General features: G+C 41.3%; 1 protein-coding gene across 4 annotated transcripts in view; it reads left to right on the top strand.

Moving 5' to 3' along the window:
- Positions 1-462: 462 nt before the first annotated feature.
- The window catches only part of mpp2b (MAGUK p55 scaffold protein 2b), a 48719-nt gene continuing 28406 nt past the window's right edge, over positions 463-20775 (top strand). The window contains exons 1-2 of one of the 4 annotated variants that reach the window (XM_083557131.1): positions 463-716; positions 15909-15967. In XM_083557131.1, coding sequence (XP_083413257.1) covers positions 15937-15967 — 31 coding nt within the window. In that variant the 5' untranslated portion in view covers positions 463-716; positions 15909-15936. Of the gene's footprint in view, positions 717-15908; positions 15968-18681; positions 18845-20775 lie in introns of those variants that run through there. The other 3 variants (XM_083557130.1, XM_083557129.1, XM_083557128.1) reach the window with 3 other exon arrangements.

Genomic DNA, 20775 nt, shown 5'->3' with positions numbered 1-20775 from the left:
TTTTTGGAGAATTCACTGAGATGTCATCAAAATTCATGTAGACGCCATGGAGACATCATCAAAACTTATGGAGACATCATAACTCAGGGTGATGTCTCTAAGATGCCATCATTATTCATTCAGATGACATCATAACTCATGGTGATGTCATGGAGATGACGTTATAGTTCATTGAGAGGTCCACATGTCCACATGTCCCCGGATGTTGAAACACGATTAAACATTCATGACGCAATAATATAACGAAATGCAAATGAAACAATTGCAATTTAAAATGTGTGGGAACTTAATTTTGATCATTAAAATATAATAAAAGGAGGATTTTCAGATTATTTCTGGGGTCAAAAAATGCAAACTCGTTAAACTGACTGCTCCTGAACCTGCGCGCGTTTCCTGGCGCTTAAAACGGCAACGCATTTAAGCGCGGCGGGGGGTTGCGGTGGTGGGCCCCACTTTTGTGTGCGTTTCCGCTTTAAGAGCCCAGCAGCGCGCTGACCGAATGGATCACCCCGGATTCAGAGGCAGCCGATTGGGAGCATCATTCATCCTATAATATCAGCTGCGATCTGCTTCCAAACATCGAATTGTGTATTCTGAAGATTTATTGGACGGATCAGGAAAGATTTCTAGAAGGAACTGAGGGGAAAAAAAAAAATCTCCGACCTGCCAGATCATCCTACATTTAAATCTCACACTGGAGAGGAGCAGCAATAAGGGTAGGTTTCTTTTAGAGAGGATTTATAATGATTTCCAATGAATGTATTATCGATCACAATTAATATCGTTTCCGGAATAAATAACCTCCATTGGGACAAAACATTGGGACATCCAGGGATGCGCTTAGGGACGAGCTGTGGTTGTCAGGGGGCGTGGCCTGTTGTCTAGGCGATTACAGAGCCTGTTTCATGAGCGCCATATTCCCAGAAAATACCCTAAAACCCTGATCTTTCCATATTTATACCAGTTTTCTATATAAATACTATGAATTGCTCATATATTCACTTCCTAATCCCACACCAGATGTGTGTGTGGTGATTTTTGTTGTTGTTGCATTCAATATATCCATGTTTTAGCCACAAATCAGGCTAAATCCAGATGTCGATGATGTTGATGTACTCTGGTCCAGAGGTGACAAGAAAAAAAAATCTCCCTTAGAGAAACCCTCGAGACACAAACCGGACCTCCTACGAATAAAGCGTAAAGAGTTGTTTTTCCGGGACCCGTGTCGAACTCACGTAATGCGGCGTGACATCACGTGCTCGCCAAAGGTGTAAAATCGCAGAGCATGCGAAATATCTAAACACTCAACATGGTAGGGAGGGTTGATATGCTGGGTAGTATGATGACGTCAAGGTAGGCTAGGTGACTCTACGTGACATCACGTGACGTTGTTGACCTTGGCCTTGATCAAAAAATAATAAGGAACGTGCGTGTGACATATCAAAACGCTCGTCTCCCAAAGGAGAATTGCGTTGTATGGTGTTGAATTTTTTACAAATAACCTTTTTTTTTTTTGCCAGGAAATGCATTCTTGTCATTTATTAGAAAAGTAAAGACAGCACTGAGTGTGTGTGGTTGGATGTACAGGGTGAGCTTTTTCCATCGTTTGAAACACCACAGTTCAGATAAGCTAATTTACACCAAATGGACTTAAGCACTCCTTTTTTTATTTTTATTTTTATTTTTTTTATATATATTTTATATATAATAAGTATGTTTCCTGCTCTTATTTTTCACATTTAATCACAGAAAGCATTTATACATTTTACTAATTTAATTAGAGTCAAGTAAAGCTTTTATTAGTCACATAGGGTAACATTTTTATTGTTAGTCACGTCAAGTAAAGTTTATAGTAGTCACATCAAGTTATTTTATCAGGGATGTTAAGTTTTTATTGTTTGTTACATCCAGTAAAGTTTCTATTGTTAGTCATGCCAAGTAAAGTTTTTGTTGTTAGTCATGCCAAGTAAAGTTTTTGTTGTTAGTCACTTCAAGTCAAGTTTTTATTGTTAGTCACTTCAAGTAAAGTTTTTGTTGTTAGTCAAATCAAGTCAAGTTTTTATTGTTAGTCACTTCAAGTAAAGTTTCTATTGTTAGTCCCATCCAGTAAAGTTTCTATTGTTAGTCACTTCAAGTAAAGTTTTTATTGTTAGTCACTTCAAGTAAAGTTTCTATTGTTAGTCACTTCAAGTAAAGTTTTTATTGTTAGTCACTTCAAGTAAAGTTTTTATTGTTAGTCACTTCAAGTCAAGTTTTTATTGTTATTCATGTCAAGTGAAGTTTTTATTGTTAGTCACTTCAAGTCAAGTTTTTATTGTTATTCATGTCAAGTGAAGTTTTTATTGTTAGTCATGTTAAGTAAAGTTTGTATTGTTAGTCACTTCAGGTAAAGGTTTTATTGTTAGTCATGTCAACTAAAGTTTTTGTTGTTAGTCACTTCAAGTAAAGTTTTTGTTGTTAGTCAAATCAAGTCAAGTTTTTATTGTTAGTCACTTCAAGTAAAGTTTCTATTGTTAGTCCCATCCAGTAAAGTTTCTATTGTTAGTCACTTCAAGTAAAGTTTTTATTGTTAGTCACTTCAAGTCAAGTTTTTATTGTTATTTATGTCAAGTGAAGTTTTTATTGTCAGTCATGTTAAGTAAAGTTTGTATTGTTAGTCACTTCAGGTAAAGTTTTTATTAATCACATCACGAAAATTTGTTATTGTTAGTCAGGTCGACTATATTTTTATTAGTCATGTCAAAAAAAGTTGTTTTAATAGTCACCTGTCGTAAAGATCTTTTTTAAATTAGTCAATTCAAGTACATTTACATTCTTATTCACAACGTTTTTAATTAGTGATGCCAAGTTAAGTTTTTATTGGTAGTCACGTCAAGTAAATTTTTTATTGTTGACATCAAGTAAAGTTTCTTATTAATGGCATCAGGCAAAATTGTTGTATTAGTCATGTTAAGTTTTTTTAAATTAGTCACTCAGATAAAGTTTTTATTGTTAGTCATGTCAAGTAAAGATTTTTATTTGTCACGTCAGTAAAGTTTCGATTGTAAGTCACGTCAAGTAAATAATTTTAATTAGTCACATAAAATCAAATTTATTTTTATTACCTCAGTGAGATATCAGAACAATATAAAAGTGTGTGCCAGTTTTTCCACGTCTCTTCTTGCCCCTTCTGTTCATAATCATTACCCCCACCCTTTACCTCTGGGGTCGTTTCTCTGGAAACCACCATGATCTGAGAGAAAATGAGTAATTACTGCCAGCGTTGGAGTGCTCTGTAAGCGCTCTTTTGAATGCAGTGTGCCTTATGGGTATGATTTTTTGGGTTGTGGATAAACCTGACTCGGGAAATTTTGTCTTCTTATTTCCGACATGAATCTGTGTGCAGAACGGATTAAAATCAGCGAACTTCTACATTCTCTCCTCGTCTGACCCTCAGAAGCAGAGGCTAATTAAGGCACAAGGGTTGAATTAACTCGAAGCTGTGTATGTGTGTGTGTGTGTGTGTGTGTGTGTGTGTGTGTGTGTGTGTGGCGAGTATCTTTCCACAGCAGAGCAGCAAAGCTTGACGCTGACGTTCCTTAGTAACACTTTCTTCTCATTAATATTCATGAGCACGAGCAAATAATTAATCCAGCTGCAGCCTGCGGGACCAAATCAGGGTCATAATTAGCATAAAGGTACCTGAATCTATTTGAATTCCAGACGTATCAGTGTCAGGTGTCGAAATTGAGTATGACGAGCACAATATCAGACGGATGATTAATTACGGAACGATCTCTGTTCACGTCGGATTAATTGAACAAAGCAGGACTTTAATGCACGCAGGATCAGTGTAAACCCTACGCTGTTAAATAATAATGCTGACTTATAATTATTTGATGCCCTTTCTTTAGTTGCCATGGCAAAACGAGGGAGAAGAAAGTGACTGGGGTGGAGGCAGAAAGAGGAGGGAGGGGGCTGTTACGGTTGTCTTGGATACAGTCGTTTTCCCTGTGATGTAATGAGGAAGTGGACCTGTGGGAGAGCAGGAGGCTATTCTTAGGACGGCGTGAGGATGATTGTGGACGTTGAGTGTTTAGTGCACTTCAGGAATATGTGACATTATGCGACTTTACGCCAATACGCTAGGGAAACCGTAACATCTCAAACGTTCTGGAACTTAATACAGTTTTTATATATATATATATAAATATATGATATATTTTTTGTCAGCTAAATAAAGCCATCCATAAAAATTTTACATAAGACAAAATATATTTAAAATGACTATACTTATACTATTATAAAACATTTTCATGAAACATTGGCATGCCTGTCATCAATATTGCATAAGTATTTACACCCCCTCCCCTCTAAACCTTTCTACATGCTTTTTCATCACTCTGAAGCATGGTGGTGGGAGCATTGTGTTGAGTGTTTCAGGTGTGCACACTCCTCACACACCTAATGATCCACATCACTCTGACGTATTGCCCAAACATTTTCCTATGAAGGGCTAAAAATCATACTTGATTTAGGGGCCGTGGGCCGAAACACTGCATTTCACCAAAGTGTATTGTATTAGAATGTAGTTGCCATGGTTCCCCATGAATCCACTTTTTGATTATATAGTATTCTGATATAAATAAATGGAAACGTCTGCAATTTCTTATTAGTTTGTACATTCAAAGTTTTCTAGTATTTACTTCTTTTCTCTGCTTTTTCATTTCGATTCAATTCAATCGAATTCATTTTTATTTGTTTTGCGCTTTTAACCAAGAACATTGTCTCAAAGCAGCTTCACAGGTAATGCGGTAATAAAGAATAAATAAGTTCTTTATAAGTAAGTTTGTCCCTGATGAACAAGCGGTGGCGACTGTGGTGAAGGAAAAACTCCCTGAGATGGCATAAGGAAGAAACCTTGAGAGGAACCAGACTCAAGAGGGAACCTCATCCTCATCTGGGGGGCACCGAATGTCCATTTATTAGGCAATGTAGGCAGAACCGAGGAGGGAAGAGGGGCAGAAAGAGACGTCACTGGAACCTCAGGGGCATGTTTAACTCAACCAAGATAGAGAGAGAGAGAGAGAGAGAGAGAGAGAGAGAGAGAGAGAGAGAGAAGAGGGGTGGTAGGAAGAGAAATATATGGATTATTGTGTGTTCTTATTGTTGTATGAAAGTTAAGGCCGCTGTGCAGTTTGGCCCCCGCAAGACTCGCTAACACAGACATGGTGTAATTCTGGGATAAGAGACGACCCACCACACCACCGTCAACAAACCTGAGTGAACATGTGAAAGTGAGGGAACGACAGCATCCAAATATCCCAGTTCAAGAAACACCCAATATCCATGTTACCTCCAGATCTGCGCCTTTACCTAAGAAAAATCTACTGATAAAAGGCTTGACTAAATAAATACGTTTTCAGCCTCCACTTGAAAACACTGATTCCCGAACTTTGAGATACCAACAAATAGCCTGCACCTTTTAATCCAAGTAGGCGTGGAGAATCATATTGATACAGAAGTTCACTCAGATACTGCGGTGCGAGACCGTTAAGTGCTTTATACGCCAGTATTGTGCATTGTATAACGACATCATATTTCTAATTTTACCAATATTTCTAAGGTGACAGAAGGAGATCCTGGTGATATTATTCACGTGAGCCTCAAAGGAAAGACTCGGGTCAATAATCACACCAAGTTCTTTGACTGCTGTAGACACTGAGACAGAAACACCATCCAGAGATGCTACATAATCGGAAAGTTTACTTCTAGCTGCATGTGGTCCTAGTAAAAGTACTTCCGTCTTATCCGAGTTGATCAGAAGAAAGTTATCAAGCATCCACTGTCTAATGTCCTTTACACACTCCTCAACATTGTTAAGCTAATCTCTCTCATCTGGCTTTGCTGAAATATACAGCTGTGTATCATCAGCATAGCAATGGAAGCGAATCCCATGTTTATGTATAATTTCACCCAGAAGCAACATATTTAAAGAGAAAAGCAGTGGGCCTAAGAAAGATCCTTGCAGAACACCAAACTTTACCTTAGAGACTGTGGATAACTCACTGTTTACATCAACATACTGTTAGCGATCAGTCAGAAAAGACCTGAGCCAGGAGAGAGCTATTCCATTTATTCCAACAACGTTCTCAAGTCCAGCAAGCAGGAGATTATGATTGATGGTGTCAAAAGCTGCACTAAGTTCGAGCGAAACAAGTAAAGAGACAAAACCCTGATCAGAGGCCAATAACAGGTCATTTACCACGTTGACTAGCACCGTCCCCACTTTGATGAGGCCTAAATCCTGACTGATACATTTAAAAAATGTAATTCCTTAGTAGATATGAGAAGAACTGCTGTGCTACAACCTTTTCTAGAATCTTGGAGAGAGAAGGTTTGATATTGGACTGTAGTTGGAGAGTGTGTTAGAGAAGAGAAGAAAAGAGTGCAGGCAGGGTGGAGTGGGTGGAGAAGAGTGATAGCAGGAGTGATTTGTGATAGAAGAGTATCTGTGAGAGTGAAAGGGAAAGTTTATAGGACTGTGGTGAAACCTGAGATGTTGTATGGTTTAGAGACATTGAGTAAAAGACAGGAGGTGGAGCTGGAGGTAGCAGAGCTGAAGATGTTGAGATGTTCGTTGGGAGTGACGAAGATGGACAGGATTAGAAATAAGTTTATTAGAGGGACAGCGCATGTAGGACGTTTTGGAGACAAGGTGAGGGAGGAAAGATTGAGATGATTTGGACATGTGCAGAGGAGGGACATGGGGTATATCAGTAGAAGAATGCTGAGGATGGAGACACCGGGAAGGAGAAAAAGAGGAAGACAAAGGAGGAGGTTTATGGATGTGGTGAGGGAAGACATGCAGGCAGTTGGTTTGAAAGAGGCAGATGTAGATGACAGGGGGGTATGGAGACGGATGATGTGTGGCGCCCCCTAATGGGAGAAGCCGAAAGAAGAAGAAGAAGAAGTGGGACAGTTGACAGGGTGAAGGACAGGTTTCTTAATTAAGAAACTTAGTAGGCGAGGAATCGAGAATGCAGGTTGATGATTTTAATTAAATGAAATGAAGTCATTCTCTAGAAAAGGAGTAAAACTTTGTAATTGATTGTTCTAATTACAGCGCCGTCTACAGTATACAGTTTGGATTTATTTTAATCGTCTGGATTTTTTGCTGATGTTTACCTCTTTATTATTAAAAAAGTGCATGAAATCATTACTACCTATTGATGGTGCGCATGTGAGTGCAGTGCTTTTATTTCCTGGTGATTTTGCTACCGTGCTGAATACAAATCTAGGGTTATGCTTGTTATTGTTTTATGCGGGTGGAGAAATATGCTGATCAGCGGTTTTAGCAAAGTCTGTTCCTTAGTGGCTGAATGAATCTGTCCATCTCTCTCTTTCTAAATCTATCTACCCTTCTCTCTTTCTCACACACACACACACACACACACACACAGGCCAGCAGTCAGATGTATAGTCAGTGTTTCAGAGCTCCACTCAGATCTGCATGTCTGGTTCTGTATATGTGTGTTCACACTTCAGTCAGGAAGCTGGTGTGTGAAGCTGTAATTAATGTATTTTGTTTTTGTGTGTGTGTGTGTGTGTGTGTGTGTGTGTGTGTGTACTCCCTCTGAGTGTAATTATATATATTTTGCCAAGTGTGTGTTTGCCATACAATGTGTGTGCGAGAGACGAGTGTTTAAGGGGCATTTTATGTCCTAACGTCTGTACTTTTCACAACAAACGCATGAAATCACCAGCAGCTACAGTCACATGCTGAAAACGCAAGCAGCGATTAAAGGATCCAAGCACCTTATCATTAGAGGAAACCCAGAAGGAAGACATTGAGGTCCATCATTGCTCGTTTCCTAAAGACGAATATACTGAATTTAATACAAAATGTAATGGCGTTTGCTGAGATATTGCATCACTTCCTGTTTCCTAAATTTCTGTCATGGCATCGAAGAGTTGCTAAGCTACCGAAACATCCCGTGAAAAAAAAAATCCAAAACTGAATTGACTTCCTGAATTGACTTCCTGTTTGAAAGCCTCCAGGAAATCAATAAAAAATCATGAGCTGATTTTTAAAAATAGTAATATTAGAGTCTAATTTGTGGATTATTGTAAGATCATTTATACTAAACCTAACCCGAGGTCGTTTAATCATCTGAATGGATGCCGAGGTATGACTTCACTTCCTGTTTGGTGGCAAATTTGTACACAGCAATTGCCCTATTATATTATTAAGAAAAACATAAATATTAAGACTTAACAAGGAGTGAGAAAGTGAAAGAGGGATAGAAAAAAGAGATTGAGCGAAGGAATGAGAGACGCTGAAATAAAAAGAGAAAGTAGAAGGGAGTTATTATAGATATTATAGATATATTACAGTATATTATTTTTATATTTTATTGTTATTTCTGAGTAACTGTTATTTCTGTTATGTGAATTGATATTTATCTGATGTTGAGTCTTGAATCTGGAGAAACAGAGAGAGAGAGAGAGAGAGAGAGAGAGAGAGACCAGGAGAGACAGTGAGTCTGAGAAAGAGAAAGATATTCAAATTGAAACGGTAAGTGAAAAAGAATGACCAGGAGAGAAAGACAAAGAGAGACAGTGATAGAGAGACACATAGACACAAACAGAGAAGTAAAAGAGAGAAAAAGAATGAGAGAAGCTAAAATAAGAAGCGTGACACGAGCTATGAGCTGGAGTGGGAAACTGAATCAGAGCGGGATTGATAGAATGAGATTTGAAGAAAGATATACACTGAAACAGAGAAAAAAGAGTGAGTCTTAGAGAGAGAGAGAGAGAGAGAGAGAGAGAGAGAGAGAGAGATTGACGTTGAAACAGTGAGTGAGAAAGTGAAAGAGACTTAACCATAGATAGAGATAGGGTCTGAGAGAGTGACTAGGATAGATAGAAAAAGAAAAAAAGAGACAGACAGTAAAAGAGAGAGGCTAACAAGGGAAGCTAATATTGAACCAGAGACAGACAGACTGGAAGAGACAGTAAGTCTGAGAAAAAGACTAAAACAGAGAGGAACTAAAAGACTGGGACTTTAAAAGAACTAGATACTGAGATAGAGACAGAAAGAGGAAGAGAGAGTCTGAGAGAGAAACCAGGAGAGACTGACATATCGAGAGACAAGTCAGAATTTGGCCTTTAGGTCTCCGCGTCAGTGGGATGGTCTTTGCCACAAACTTCATTATAAAGCATAATAATAATAATATTATAAGGAGAAATCTTAGAATTAAGAAAGGTGCTTGGGCCCCGTAATCGCGGCGATCACCCGAGTACATTGCTAATGTTACAATCATTTTTGCAACATTTATAATTTGTTTGTTGCAAAAAACTCCTGGCATTTCTGCAGTGCTTGAGCTTGAAGTTTAGCCTCTCTCATCCTGAAACCATGCATTTTTGGGCCAGGCAGGTCGATTCCGAGCGTTCGCTCAGAAAGCCTCAGGCACGATATTGATTAAAAGCTGCTCCGATGCACAGCTGTAACGCTTTAGCATTGTCTTTACTCGTGTGTCTCTTTTTTTAACGCTTTGTGGTCACTCGGGTCTCCGGCCCGGTAAATTAAAGCGAGACTTCACTCGTACACAGTTCCATAAATCAGTTTGCGAGATGCTGACGTTTAGCTCCCGCACTTCGTTCCGCTCGCATCGGATTACCGCCTCAGTCTTTTTACGGATGATATCATTCAGTCTGGACGTTTTTTCCGTAAATCAATTTCCGGAAAAAGACACTTCCTGCGTTATGTATTATCTGCAGCAATAAAAAGCCAGTCAGGTGTTACTGTGCACAAAGTAAGCGGAAGATCTCAAATCACTTCAGCGTTATTCATTTATACATTCGTGAATTAATTTAAAAGGTGACCAATGGATAGCATTATGTCTGAAGGATCATAGGTCCTAGGTTCCCTGGTGGTCTTGTGGTTAGGATGCGGTGCCCTCACCGCTGTGGCCCGGGTTCGATCCCCGGTCAGGGAACCAACCCCAACCACTCTCAGTGCCGGTCCCAAGCCCGGATAAATGGGGAGGTTGCGTTAGGAAGGGCATCCAGTGTAAAAACATGTGCCAAATCAAACATGCGTGGCGACATCCGCGTGGCGACCCCTAACGGGAGAAGCCAAAAGAATGAGGTTCCCTGGTGGTCTAGTGGTTAGGTTGCGGTGCTCTCACTGCTGCGGCCTGGGTTCAATCCCCGGTCAGAGAACCAGCCTTGCACAAGCCTTAGTGCCGGTCCCAAGCCCGAATAAATGTTTTTCATTCAGGTTTGGGTCTTCTGGTACAAGTAAATGGCAAATTCAATGCTACTGCATCCAAAGACATTCTATTGTTCTGCCTCTAACTGTGTGGTAACATCTTAGGAAAGAACCACAATGGCTGGAAAAGTCATTTGTTGCAATGCTTTTTCGTCCCATAGAGTGTAAATTACACAAAATTAGATGATGTACCAAACCCAGCCATTAGGGGGGCACAAGCCAGTGTACTCTTAGTGCCGGTCCCAAGCCCGGGTAAATGGGGAGGGTTGCGTTAGGAAGGGCATCCAGCGTAAAACATGTGCCAAATCAAATATGCGGATCACAAATGAGAATTTCATACCGGATCGGTCGAGGCCCGGGTTAACAACGACCGCCACAGGTATCGTTAGCCGACAGGGTACCGGTGGAAATTGGGCTACTGTTGGCCGAAGGAGGAGAAGGAGAGGAGGAAGGCGTCTACAGAGACGGCAGGAAAAGGAGCAGTGTAGGAGAGTAGAGGTTCGGGTTGGTACTTTAAATGTTGGTACTATGACGGGTAAAGGGAGAGAGATAGCTGATATGATGGAGAGGAGAAAGGTAGATGTGTTGTGTGTTCAGGAGACCAAGTGGAAAGGGAGTAAGGCCAGGAACATTGGAGGTGGGTTTAAACTGTTTTATCATGGTGTGGATGGGAAGAGAAATGGTGTAGGGGTGATTCTGAAGGAAGAGTACAGTAAGAGTGTAGTGGAGGTGAAGAGAGTTTCTGATAGGGTGATGATCGTGAAGGTGGAAGTTGAAGGGATGATGATAAATGTCATCAGTGCCTATGCTCCACAAGTTGGCTGTGAGATGGAGGAGAAGGAAAGATTCTGGAGTGAATTAGATGAAGTGGTAGATGGTGTACCTAGGAAAGAACGATTGGTGATTGGGGCAGACTTTAATGGGCATGTAGGTGAAGGGAACAGAGGTGATGAGGAGGTGATGGGTAGGTATGGTTTTAAGGAGAGGAATGTGGAAGGGCAGATGGTGGTAGATTTTGCTAAAAGGATGGAAATGGCAGTGGTGAACACGTATTTTAAGAAGAAGGAGGATCATAGGGTGACATATAAGAGTGGAGGAAGGTGCACACAGGTGGATTATCTTCTGTGTAGGAGATGCAACCTGAAGGAGATTGGAGACTGTAAGGTGTTGGCGGGGGACAGTGTAGCTAGACAGCATCGAATGGTGGTCTGTAGGATGGTTTTGGAGGCGAAGAAGAAGAGGAGGAAAGTAAGGTTTGAAAGAAGAATAAGATGGTGGAAACTGAAGGAGGAAGAGTGTAGTGTGAGGTTCAGGGAAGAGGTCAGACAGGGGCTTGGTGGTGGTGAAGAGGTGCCGGATGATTGGGCAACTACCGCAGGAGTGATGAGGGAGGCAGCTAGAAAAGTACTTGGTGTGACATCTGGAAATAGAAAGCAAGACAAGGAGACGTGGTGGTGGAATGAGGAAGTGCAGGAGAGCATTAGGGGAAAGAGATTGGCAAAACAGAAGTGGGATCGACAGAGTGATGAGAAAAGTAGGCAGGAGTACAAGGAGATGCGGCAGCAGGTTAAAAGGGATGTGGCGAAAGCCAAGGAAAAGGCATATGAGGAACTGTATAAGAGGTTGGACACTAAGGAAGGAGAAAAGGATTTATACCGATTGGCCAAGCAGAGGGACCGAGCTGGGAAGGATGTACTGCAAGTTAGAGCAATAAAGGATGGAGAGGGAAATGTGTTGACTAGTGAGGAGAGTGTGTTGAGAAGATGGAGGGAGTATTTTGAGCAGCTGATGAATGAGGAAAATCAGAGAGAGAGAAGGTTGGAGGATGTGGAGTTGGTGAAGCAGGATGTAGATAGGATTAGTAAGGAGGAAGTGAGAGCAGCGATTAAGAGGATGAAGAATGGAAAGTCGGTTGGACCAGATGACATACCGGTAGAAGCGTGGAGATGTTTAGGAGAGATGGCAGTGGAGTTTTTAACCAGATTGTTTAACAGGATTCTGGAAGGGGAGAGGATGCCTGAGGAATGGAGAAGGAGTGTGCTGGTACCGATCTTTAAACATAAGGGAGATGTGCAAACCTGCAGTAACTACAGGGGAATTAAGTTGATCAGTCACACCATGAAGTTATGGGAAAGAGTAGTGGAAGCCAGGCTGAGAGAAGAGGTGACCATCTGTGAGCAACAGTATGGTTTCATGCCGAGGAAGAGCACCACAGATGCCTTATTTGCTTTGAGGATGTTGATGGAGAAGTATAGAGAAGGACAGAAGGAGCTGCATTGTGTATTTGTGGATTTAGAGAAAGCGTACGACAGGGTGCCGAGAGAGGAGTTGTGGTATTGTATGAGGAAGTCAGGTGTGTCAGAGAAGTATTTGAGGGTGGTGCAGGACATGTATGAGGACAGCGTGACGGCAGTAAAGTGTGCAGTAGGTACGACAGACTGGTTCAGGGTGAAGGTTGGACTACATCAAGGATCGGCCCTGAGCCCTTTCCTGTTTGCAGTGGTGATGGACAGGTTGACGGACGAGGTCAGACAGGAGTCTCCCTGGACTATGATGTTTGCAGATGATATTGTGATTTGTGGTGAGAGTAGAGAGCAGGTTGAGAAGAGCCTGGAGAGGTGGAGATATGCGCTGGAGAGAAGGGGAATGAAAGTCAGTAGGAGTAAGACAGAGTACATGTGTGTGAATGAGAGGGAGGGCAGTGGAGTGATGCGGTTGCAGGGTGAAGAGGTGAAGAAGGTGGAGGAGTTCAGGTACCTGGGGTCAACAGTGCAAAGTAATGGAGAGTGTGTTAGGGAAGTAAAGAAAAGAGTGCAGGCAGGGTGGAGTGGGTGGAGAAGAGTGACAGGAGTGATTTGTGATAGAAGAGTATCTGCAAGAATGAAAGGGAAAGTTTATAGGACTGTGGTGAGACCTGCGATGTTGTATGGATTAGAGACAGTGGCATTGAGTAAAAGACAGGAGGTGGAGCTGGAGGTAGCAGAGCTGAAGATGTTGAGGTTTTCGTTGGGAGTGACGAGGATGGACAAGATTAGAAATGAGTTTATTAGAGGGACAGCACATGTAGGATGTTGTGGTGACAAGGTGAGGGAGGCGAGATTGAGATGGTTTGGACATGTGCAGAGAAGGGACGTGAATTATATTGGTAGAAAAATGCTGAAGATGGAGCCACCAGGTAGGAGGAAAAGAGGAAGGCCAAGGAGGAGGTTCATGGATGTGGTGAGGGAAGACATGCAGGTAGTTGGTGTAAAAGAGGCAGATATAGAGGACAGGGTGGTATGGAGACGGATGATCCGCTGTGGCGACCCCTAATGGGAGCAGCCGAAAGAAAAAGAAGAAGAAGAAGATGATGTACCACCAATGGAATGCTTTTTTTTCTTGCTTTTACTAGAAACTAGAAACAAAAATTTGCTGTACCACATTATCAGAATTAGTTACCTCAGAGTTACTGCATAGCTACCATTATGCTTAAATTGCTTGATCGAAATACACAATATAAAGTAGCTAAAAGTTCCAACAGCGGATTTTACGCTGCTTACAGTTTTTTTCTCAGTTGCTTTGGATATTTTCTCAGATCAGAAATGAAATTCTCAAAACTACTTGTTCAACCTCCACATCACGTTGTCACTTGTGCACATCAGAGAACTAGTTGATTATTGGCTGATCTGAACGTGAACACGCCCCTTCATTAGTGACATTCAAGGTTCATCTGCACAATTCACAATTCAAGACACATTTACCAAAAAAGTTTAATAGAACTGTGAAGAGCTTAACAAATTTTGACAACTGGTTTAACCATTTTGCACTCAATGACTTATGCAATGAACTGACGCCTAAATGTTTTGGGGGTTACAACCATTAAGGTGAAACCAGTATAATATATTTTGATCAACATGACATAAACAACTGATAATGTAGGAAAAAGCAGACACTTGTACACAATCGAATAAATGATGTACCAAAGCATTCGCAATTGGATCAAAGCAACAAGAAATGTTCTTATGATGAGCACAAATGACTAAATGATGTGGAGGTTGAACAAGATAATTTCATTTCTGATCGGAAAAGCGCTACAAAACGACAGAGAAAAACTGTGTTCAATTTCTATTAAACCTTTTTTTGTAAATGTTTTGAAAACTATTGAGTTGAGAACCAGTATAATATACTTTATTACCATGACATAAACAACTGATAATGTAGCAAACAGCAGACACAACATAGTAAAAGAACGTACTAATGCATTCGCAATTTGTTCTAAGCAATTAAAAAATTGGTTTTACCATGTGACCATTGAACAAGTCGTTTTATGAATTTCATTTCTGCATTGAGAAACCCTCCAAAGAAACTGAGAAAAACTGTAAAAGTGCGAATCCTGTCCGGTCTTGTGCATTTGTTTGTGCAATCATTGTAATACTGACAACATGAGTAAACATTTCGACGATCTTGTTCGTTAACAATGACAAAAGGACGTGTTATTCTGATGTCTTTGAGACGTTCATTGACACAAATACTTCCTTTTGAAGAATGAACTAAGGATTTTGAGAATTCTGTTTGTACAAATAGTTTTGAGAAATGCAACTGTGAAGAACTGTTATATCAGGATGATCTTGCGGGCTTTGAGAAACCTAGCTAGGTATGCTAGGACAAAGCGTTACAGTTCTGCTTTCACCTCAGTGCATGTTACCTCATTTACATTTAACTTCACATGAGACAATCATGTAACCCAAGAATTCTTCTTGGTACAGCTGTGTTTTTGCCACAGAGGCTCAAGTCAAGTCAGGTTTTATTGCGCTTTTCACAACAGACATTGTCTCAAAGCAGCTTTACAGAAATTACCAGTTAAGGTGAATGGTGTGCATTTATCCCTGATGAGCAGCCATGGCGACTGTGGCAAGGAAAAACTCCCTTAGATGTTATGAGGAAGAAACCTTGAGAGGAACCAGACTCAAAAGAGGAACCCATCGTCATTTGGGTGACATCAAGACTGTGATTATAGTCTTTAAACACTACAGAACACTGGAGAGTGAGAACTAACATGAGCACTGGAGTGTAAGATTATTAGTAATGTTCTTTCTACAGTCTTCTACAGTCATTTGTGGTTATAAAACTAGGAGCTACTGAGCAACTCATACAATAGCTCAACATTTGAGATTATCACAGATCCAGCACCAGCTTCTCCATGCCAGAGCCTTTAAACACTCCAGGAGGTCCAATGTCAAAACTCCACATGAAGTGGGATCCAACAGGCACTAGTACGTCTCTAGATGGTTCGGGATGTTTGCGGGGTCATCATAAGGTGGGACGTGACTTGGGATGGAGCAACCTCAGGATGCCTCGGGATGGGGAAAGAAAGAAAAGCAGTGGAGAGAAATTAGCATAGCTGCTGTTCATTATATTAACACCACAAGTTGATAATGTGCATGTGAGGGGTGTTTACCTTTATTGTCTCTCTTGTGTTACCGTTTCCCCCTGCCTTGTGTGTTTTCCCATTTAGCCATTCAATTAACCACTGATTTGAAACCCTAAAGGGTCCAAACTGTACAATATGGAAAGTAGTCAACAAAAACATTTTAATATTATTATTATTATTTAATACTTCGTTTCTGTGTTTCTTTGTCTCTCTTTTTTCTCTCCACTTCCCTATTAATCTTAGAAAGCCCAGAAGTCCCAAGATACCAACCATGCCTGTTGCATCATCCAGCTCTGACTCAGGTGAGCCTCTCTCTATAATAAATCTCTCTCTTATAAATCCTTGGACACGCCCTGCCTCAGAGCTTACCGTCAAACACATTGCAATGCGGCATTTACCGAACAGCCAGAGTGACGCAAACAAGGCAAAGGCAAGATAAAAATGCAGCTTAGCATCAGATCTAGAGCTATAATAGCTAGAAGCAATGGCACATTTGCTGAGGGGATGCAAATTTATGGTGGGCCCCATTTCCCCTCTTAAAAAAGGAGGGGTAAATACAAGAAGAAATACACTACATGCAATGGCAGTCCTCAAAGTTGATGTGTTAGAAGCAGGAAAAATGGGCAAGCGTAAGGATTTGAACGAGTTTGACAAATTGTGATGCCTAGATGACTGGTCAAAGCATCTCCAATACCGCAGCTCTTGTGGGATGTCCCCGGTCTGATGTGGCCATTATCTATCAAAAGTGGTCAGACAGACTGTCCAAGATGGAATGTACTTTGGACAGCATTCTCCTTTCAGACACTATCGTCAGTGGGTCCAGCTCCTCCCCAACAACTTTGCTGTTCTTGTGGGTAGGTCTGTTGAATCTGTTTGCCTCTGCCTTTCTCAGCCTGCCTTCCCAGTGTACCACTGAGGTAGCTCAGTGGTTAAGGCACTGGGTTACTGCTCTGAAGGTCATGGGTTCAAGCCCTGGTGTTGTCAAGCTGCCACTTTTGGGGCCCTAAAGCATGTCTCTTAACCCTGTGCTGCAGGGGTGCTGTATCATGGCTGACACTGCGCTCTGACCCCAGATCCCTTACTTCGCTGGGATGTGATCTTAGGCCTTTCCTGTAGAGTATACAGGAATATGGTAGACAAATTTAGGTTGAGGTTGGCCGTGTTCTTTGTAAACAACAGATAGGTCATGGGCATGGGCTTAATGATGCGCTTGGGGAGTGAAGGCTTGTCTCTCTGGTCCCATTCAACAGAAAAATTCATGAAGACTTTTGGCAGAAAGGTGGCAGAACAAACACAGTATCATAGCTTGCTGTGAATGGGGGGCTGCATAGCTACAGAGCAATCAGAGAGCCCATGCTGACCCCTGTGCACCACCCATAATGTCTACATGAGCATCAGAACTGGACTGAGACCACTGTTCCCTTCACTTTCCTCGCTTCGGATCTGCCTGATTAATCACGACGCCCTACATCTGGATGAAGTTCTGTTTAATTGGAGACCACTATGTGTTGCCGGGGATGGTTCCACATCAACAGCCTAAAGATCTATGACAATACTGAGCAGTGCAAGAACTATGAGGATGGATTTGGGCTGTAAAAAATATCAACAGTTTACTAAAGTGGCTCAGGACCACAGGTTGCATTTAATCTCAAATGGCACCGGATGCAAAATGGGAAGACAGCAAGCCAGCAGAGGCAGTATAATGCTCTAGGTGATGTTCTGCTGGGAAGCCCTGTGTCCTGGCTTTCATGTAGATGTTTTTTTGACACATACATCCTACCTAAACATTGTTGCAAATAAGGATACATGGTTTCATGGCAGGGTATTTTCTAAAAGCAGTGTTCAGCAGGATAGATCACTAGACTGTTAGACATGGCGGACAAACAAATCTAATCGATGGAGGTCCAAAAAGGTTCTTAGGTCTCGGTGTCGTCCAAGTTTTGACGAGTCGGTGCTGTTTTGTGGTCGCACAAGGAAGAAATTATGCACATTTATTTCTGCTTGGTGTGTCTTGGCTTTGTTTTGTGGAGAGTGAATTTTTTTTTAATAACAAACCTGTCATGCATTTTTGTTTAATTGCATTTGAAGCCTACATGTGTTTAGAATTCAGACTCAGATCTATACAAAAATATCAACTGTCTCCAGCCAGTCCTAATGGAGGCACGGTTCGCAATTTCCTCTTGGCACTACAGTCTGGCCCTTTTATTCTTTTCCATCTGTTTACAACTAAGCTAAAAAGCTGGGCGATGATTTGATGAAGATTCCTTTCCTCAGATTGAGATCGCAGTTTCCTCAGGATGGCTTCAGGATAAGCAGAGAGAGATATTTCACTCCTCCCTTTTCCTCTGATATCTCTCAGGAGTTGTTTAACTCTGCTCTCTATTTCTGGGTCTTGTTTGGATGCACTGCCTCCTCAGGAGAATGAGTCCCAAAACGAGTCGGCTCTCCGATTCCAATTCTTTTACCAGATTATTGTTGTAAGTGTAGTCATTTATGGGTTGGAGTGAAAGATCTCCTTCTATAGAGCTCCAACGCTTTTGAACACCTTTGGGATGAATGTGAATGCTGACTGCCTCATCACTTTCTCACCTACATTAATACCGGACATTACTTTCCCAGAAGAATGAAGGTTATTTTAACAGCATTTTCAGACTAAATGTTTAATGGGATGCTCAAAAAGCACATACAGGTGTCCACAAACATTTTCCCATATATATGTGATATCTAGTCACAAGGTCAAAATAATGAAATAGTGCGGAATCATTTGGAAGTCATTTGAAACACGAAAAGCTCTGGAAATTCCCAGTAGGAAAATTCAAGAAAGACACAAGACAAGCGAAAGAGCTGATATTAAGATACGGGGAGGCTCGCCTTTGTTCAAAAACACTCCCAGCTATTGTCAAGAGAGATCGAGCTGAGAAGCAGGTGACAGGAACTAATGAGGAGAGGAAGACTGAGAGAGGAGGGACTACAGGAAAGGAAGGGAAGGGAAGGGCTGCCGGCAAGCGTCGCTGATGTCAGAGAGGTGGAAAAAAGCGAGGGAACAGAGCAGGAGGAGGAGAGAGAGCGAGAGCAAGGCAGAGAAAGAGAGAGTGACGGAGGAAGCATGGCTGGAAGTCTCTTTAACAGGCTGTCTCTGGAGGAAGCCGGCTCTCTTAACTCTCTCAGGAGCCCAGGAGGTGAGATAGAAAGAAAGAAAGAAAGAAAGATAGATAGATAGATAGATAGATAGATAGATAGATAGATAGATAGATAGATAGATAGATAGATAGATGGATGGATGGATGGATGGAGGGAGGGAGGGAGGGAGGGAGGGAGGGAGAGCATGGGTATGCTGATTCTAAATCCATTGATATTGTTTGCAATAGTACTGTCCAATAGTACTGCATTGATTTCACGACTAGGTTTTGTATATCGATGATACCGATTTGTTTTTTAAGTGAAGAACAGAAAAAAAACGATCGAGAGAAGGGCACAAATATAAAACCGGTGACAGACGAGTACCTGATGACGTTTCGCGAGTGTGGAGAAAGTGAGGTGTGTCTCGTTTTCTTTTTAATCCTTTAGCCACACTTTCGACCAAGTAGGATCGTTGTGAAACCTTTCCTAACTGTGACGTCACAACACAAATTTGCATACGTCATTAACATGCTACCTTTATCGTTACTATGCGTTATTCTACTTTTGTTCACGTTATACGTAAGCCATTTTTATGTAATAGTCAATTGTGGTGCTGAGATGAATGGATACACTGTACCCCAGGCCCCCTCAGCCTACACCAGACTCCATGCTAGACTGGCTAATTACTTTTCAAAGGAAGTTTTTGTTCGTTTCTTTTAGCCACATGAGAATTAGTATAGACAAAAATCAGAAGCTGCAGATTTGCCTTTTGCTGTGCTTTAAAAAGCACAGATTTTTTTACTCTTGAAAGCTGACTTGAAAACGGCTAATCAGGTTTATGAGGTCTATTATAATGACATTTAATTGACATTACGGCTTTTCATGCTTAGGGGGTCTTTTTGGAAAAAGCTTGTTATGGCCTCTATGACTTCAGATACCGATCTGTGGTTGAGATTTTACCACATCACGGCGTACGCTGTGTTTCCTAATTGCTTCACGACGGTTTTAGGTGAATAACAAGCTGGACGCTTGTGTGAGATTTTATAATGTCAAAATCGTACTTACATTAAAACAAACCTACAAACTCAGGTGCATATACTGTCAAGGTCCCTAATTATAGGTCGAGAACCAGGGTGTAAATCTGTAATTATGGCCAAGATGAAGATCTACAGTCTATAATTAAGGTCTATGGAGAAGCTGTGTAAGCTACTAATGCGTCATTGGTGAGTATACACCGATTGTATGGTGTGTGATGTTGTGCTGAATTTCTCTGAAGTGTTTTACGAATGTGTGTGGGGGGGGGGGGGGGGGGGGGGGGGTTTGAAAGAATGAGGTGGCTTTGGGCTTCCCGAGAACGGTATGATGTTCTGGGCAAAATGAAATGCACAATGTGACGTGAAAAGAGACAGGAATTTGATATAGTATGGGAAAAGCAACAGGGGGTTACAGCAGAGACTAGTAGACTAAAAATCGCTGTGAAGAGGTGGAAAAAACAGGTACAGCAGACGGTAAGAGATGCAGGCAGATGGTGCAGCTAATTAAAAGTTGTTTCGATTTAATGGATGTTAGCACGTTTGTGTGAGCAAAAGTTTTTCAACCTCACTTCCGCCCACTCTCGGAAAGAAGCTTTTTCTGTTCTCCTTCAAAGCGAAATAAATATAGCTGTGTGTTGTGCATCTCTATTTTGCGTCGCTTAAGTAGTTTCGAGTCTGATCAGTGGTGTATCCTAGAAGCTAAAAGCTAAAAGCTAAGTCTTTTTAATGTCGTACAACTTGATTGGGGACTTGAACTTGTAGTCCTACACCTAGCGTACAAAATAATAACGATTTTCTAAGTCTTTATGGAAGAGGGCATGTTGTAGAACGGTAGCTAGTCCACTGGTCATGAGAGGAATCATCATGTTTGGAACATTTCACATTTCTTTTTTCTATAAAAACTGGACCAGCTCTCCCTTACAACACATTTAAATTCCGGACCCCAAAAATCCCAA

The sequence above is a fragment of the Silurus aristotelis genome, assembly GCF_946808225.1.
Source record: "Silurus aristotelis genome assembly, chromosome: 12".
Lineage (NCBI taxonomy): Eukaryota > Metazoa > Chordata > Actinopteri > Siluriformes > Siluridae > Silurus > Silurus aristotelis.
Note: the sequence above shows the minus strand (reverse complement) of the source record. Positions and strands in the feature narration are given on the sequence as shown.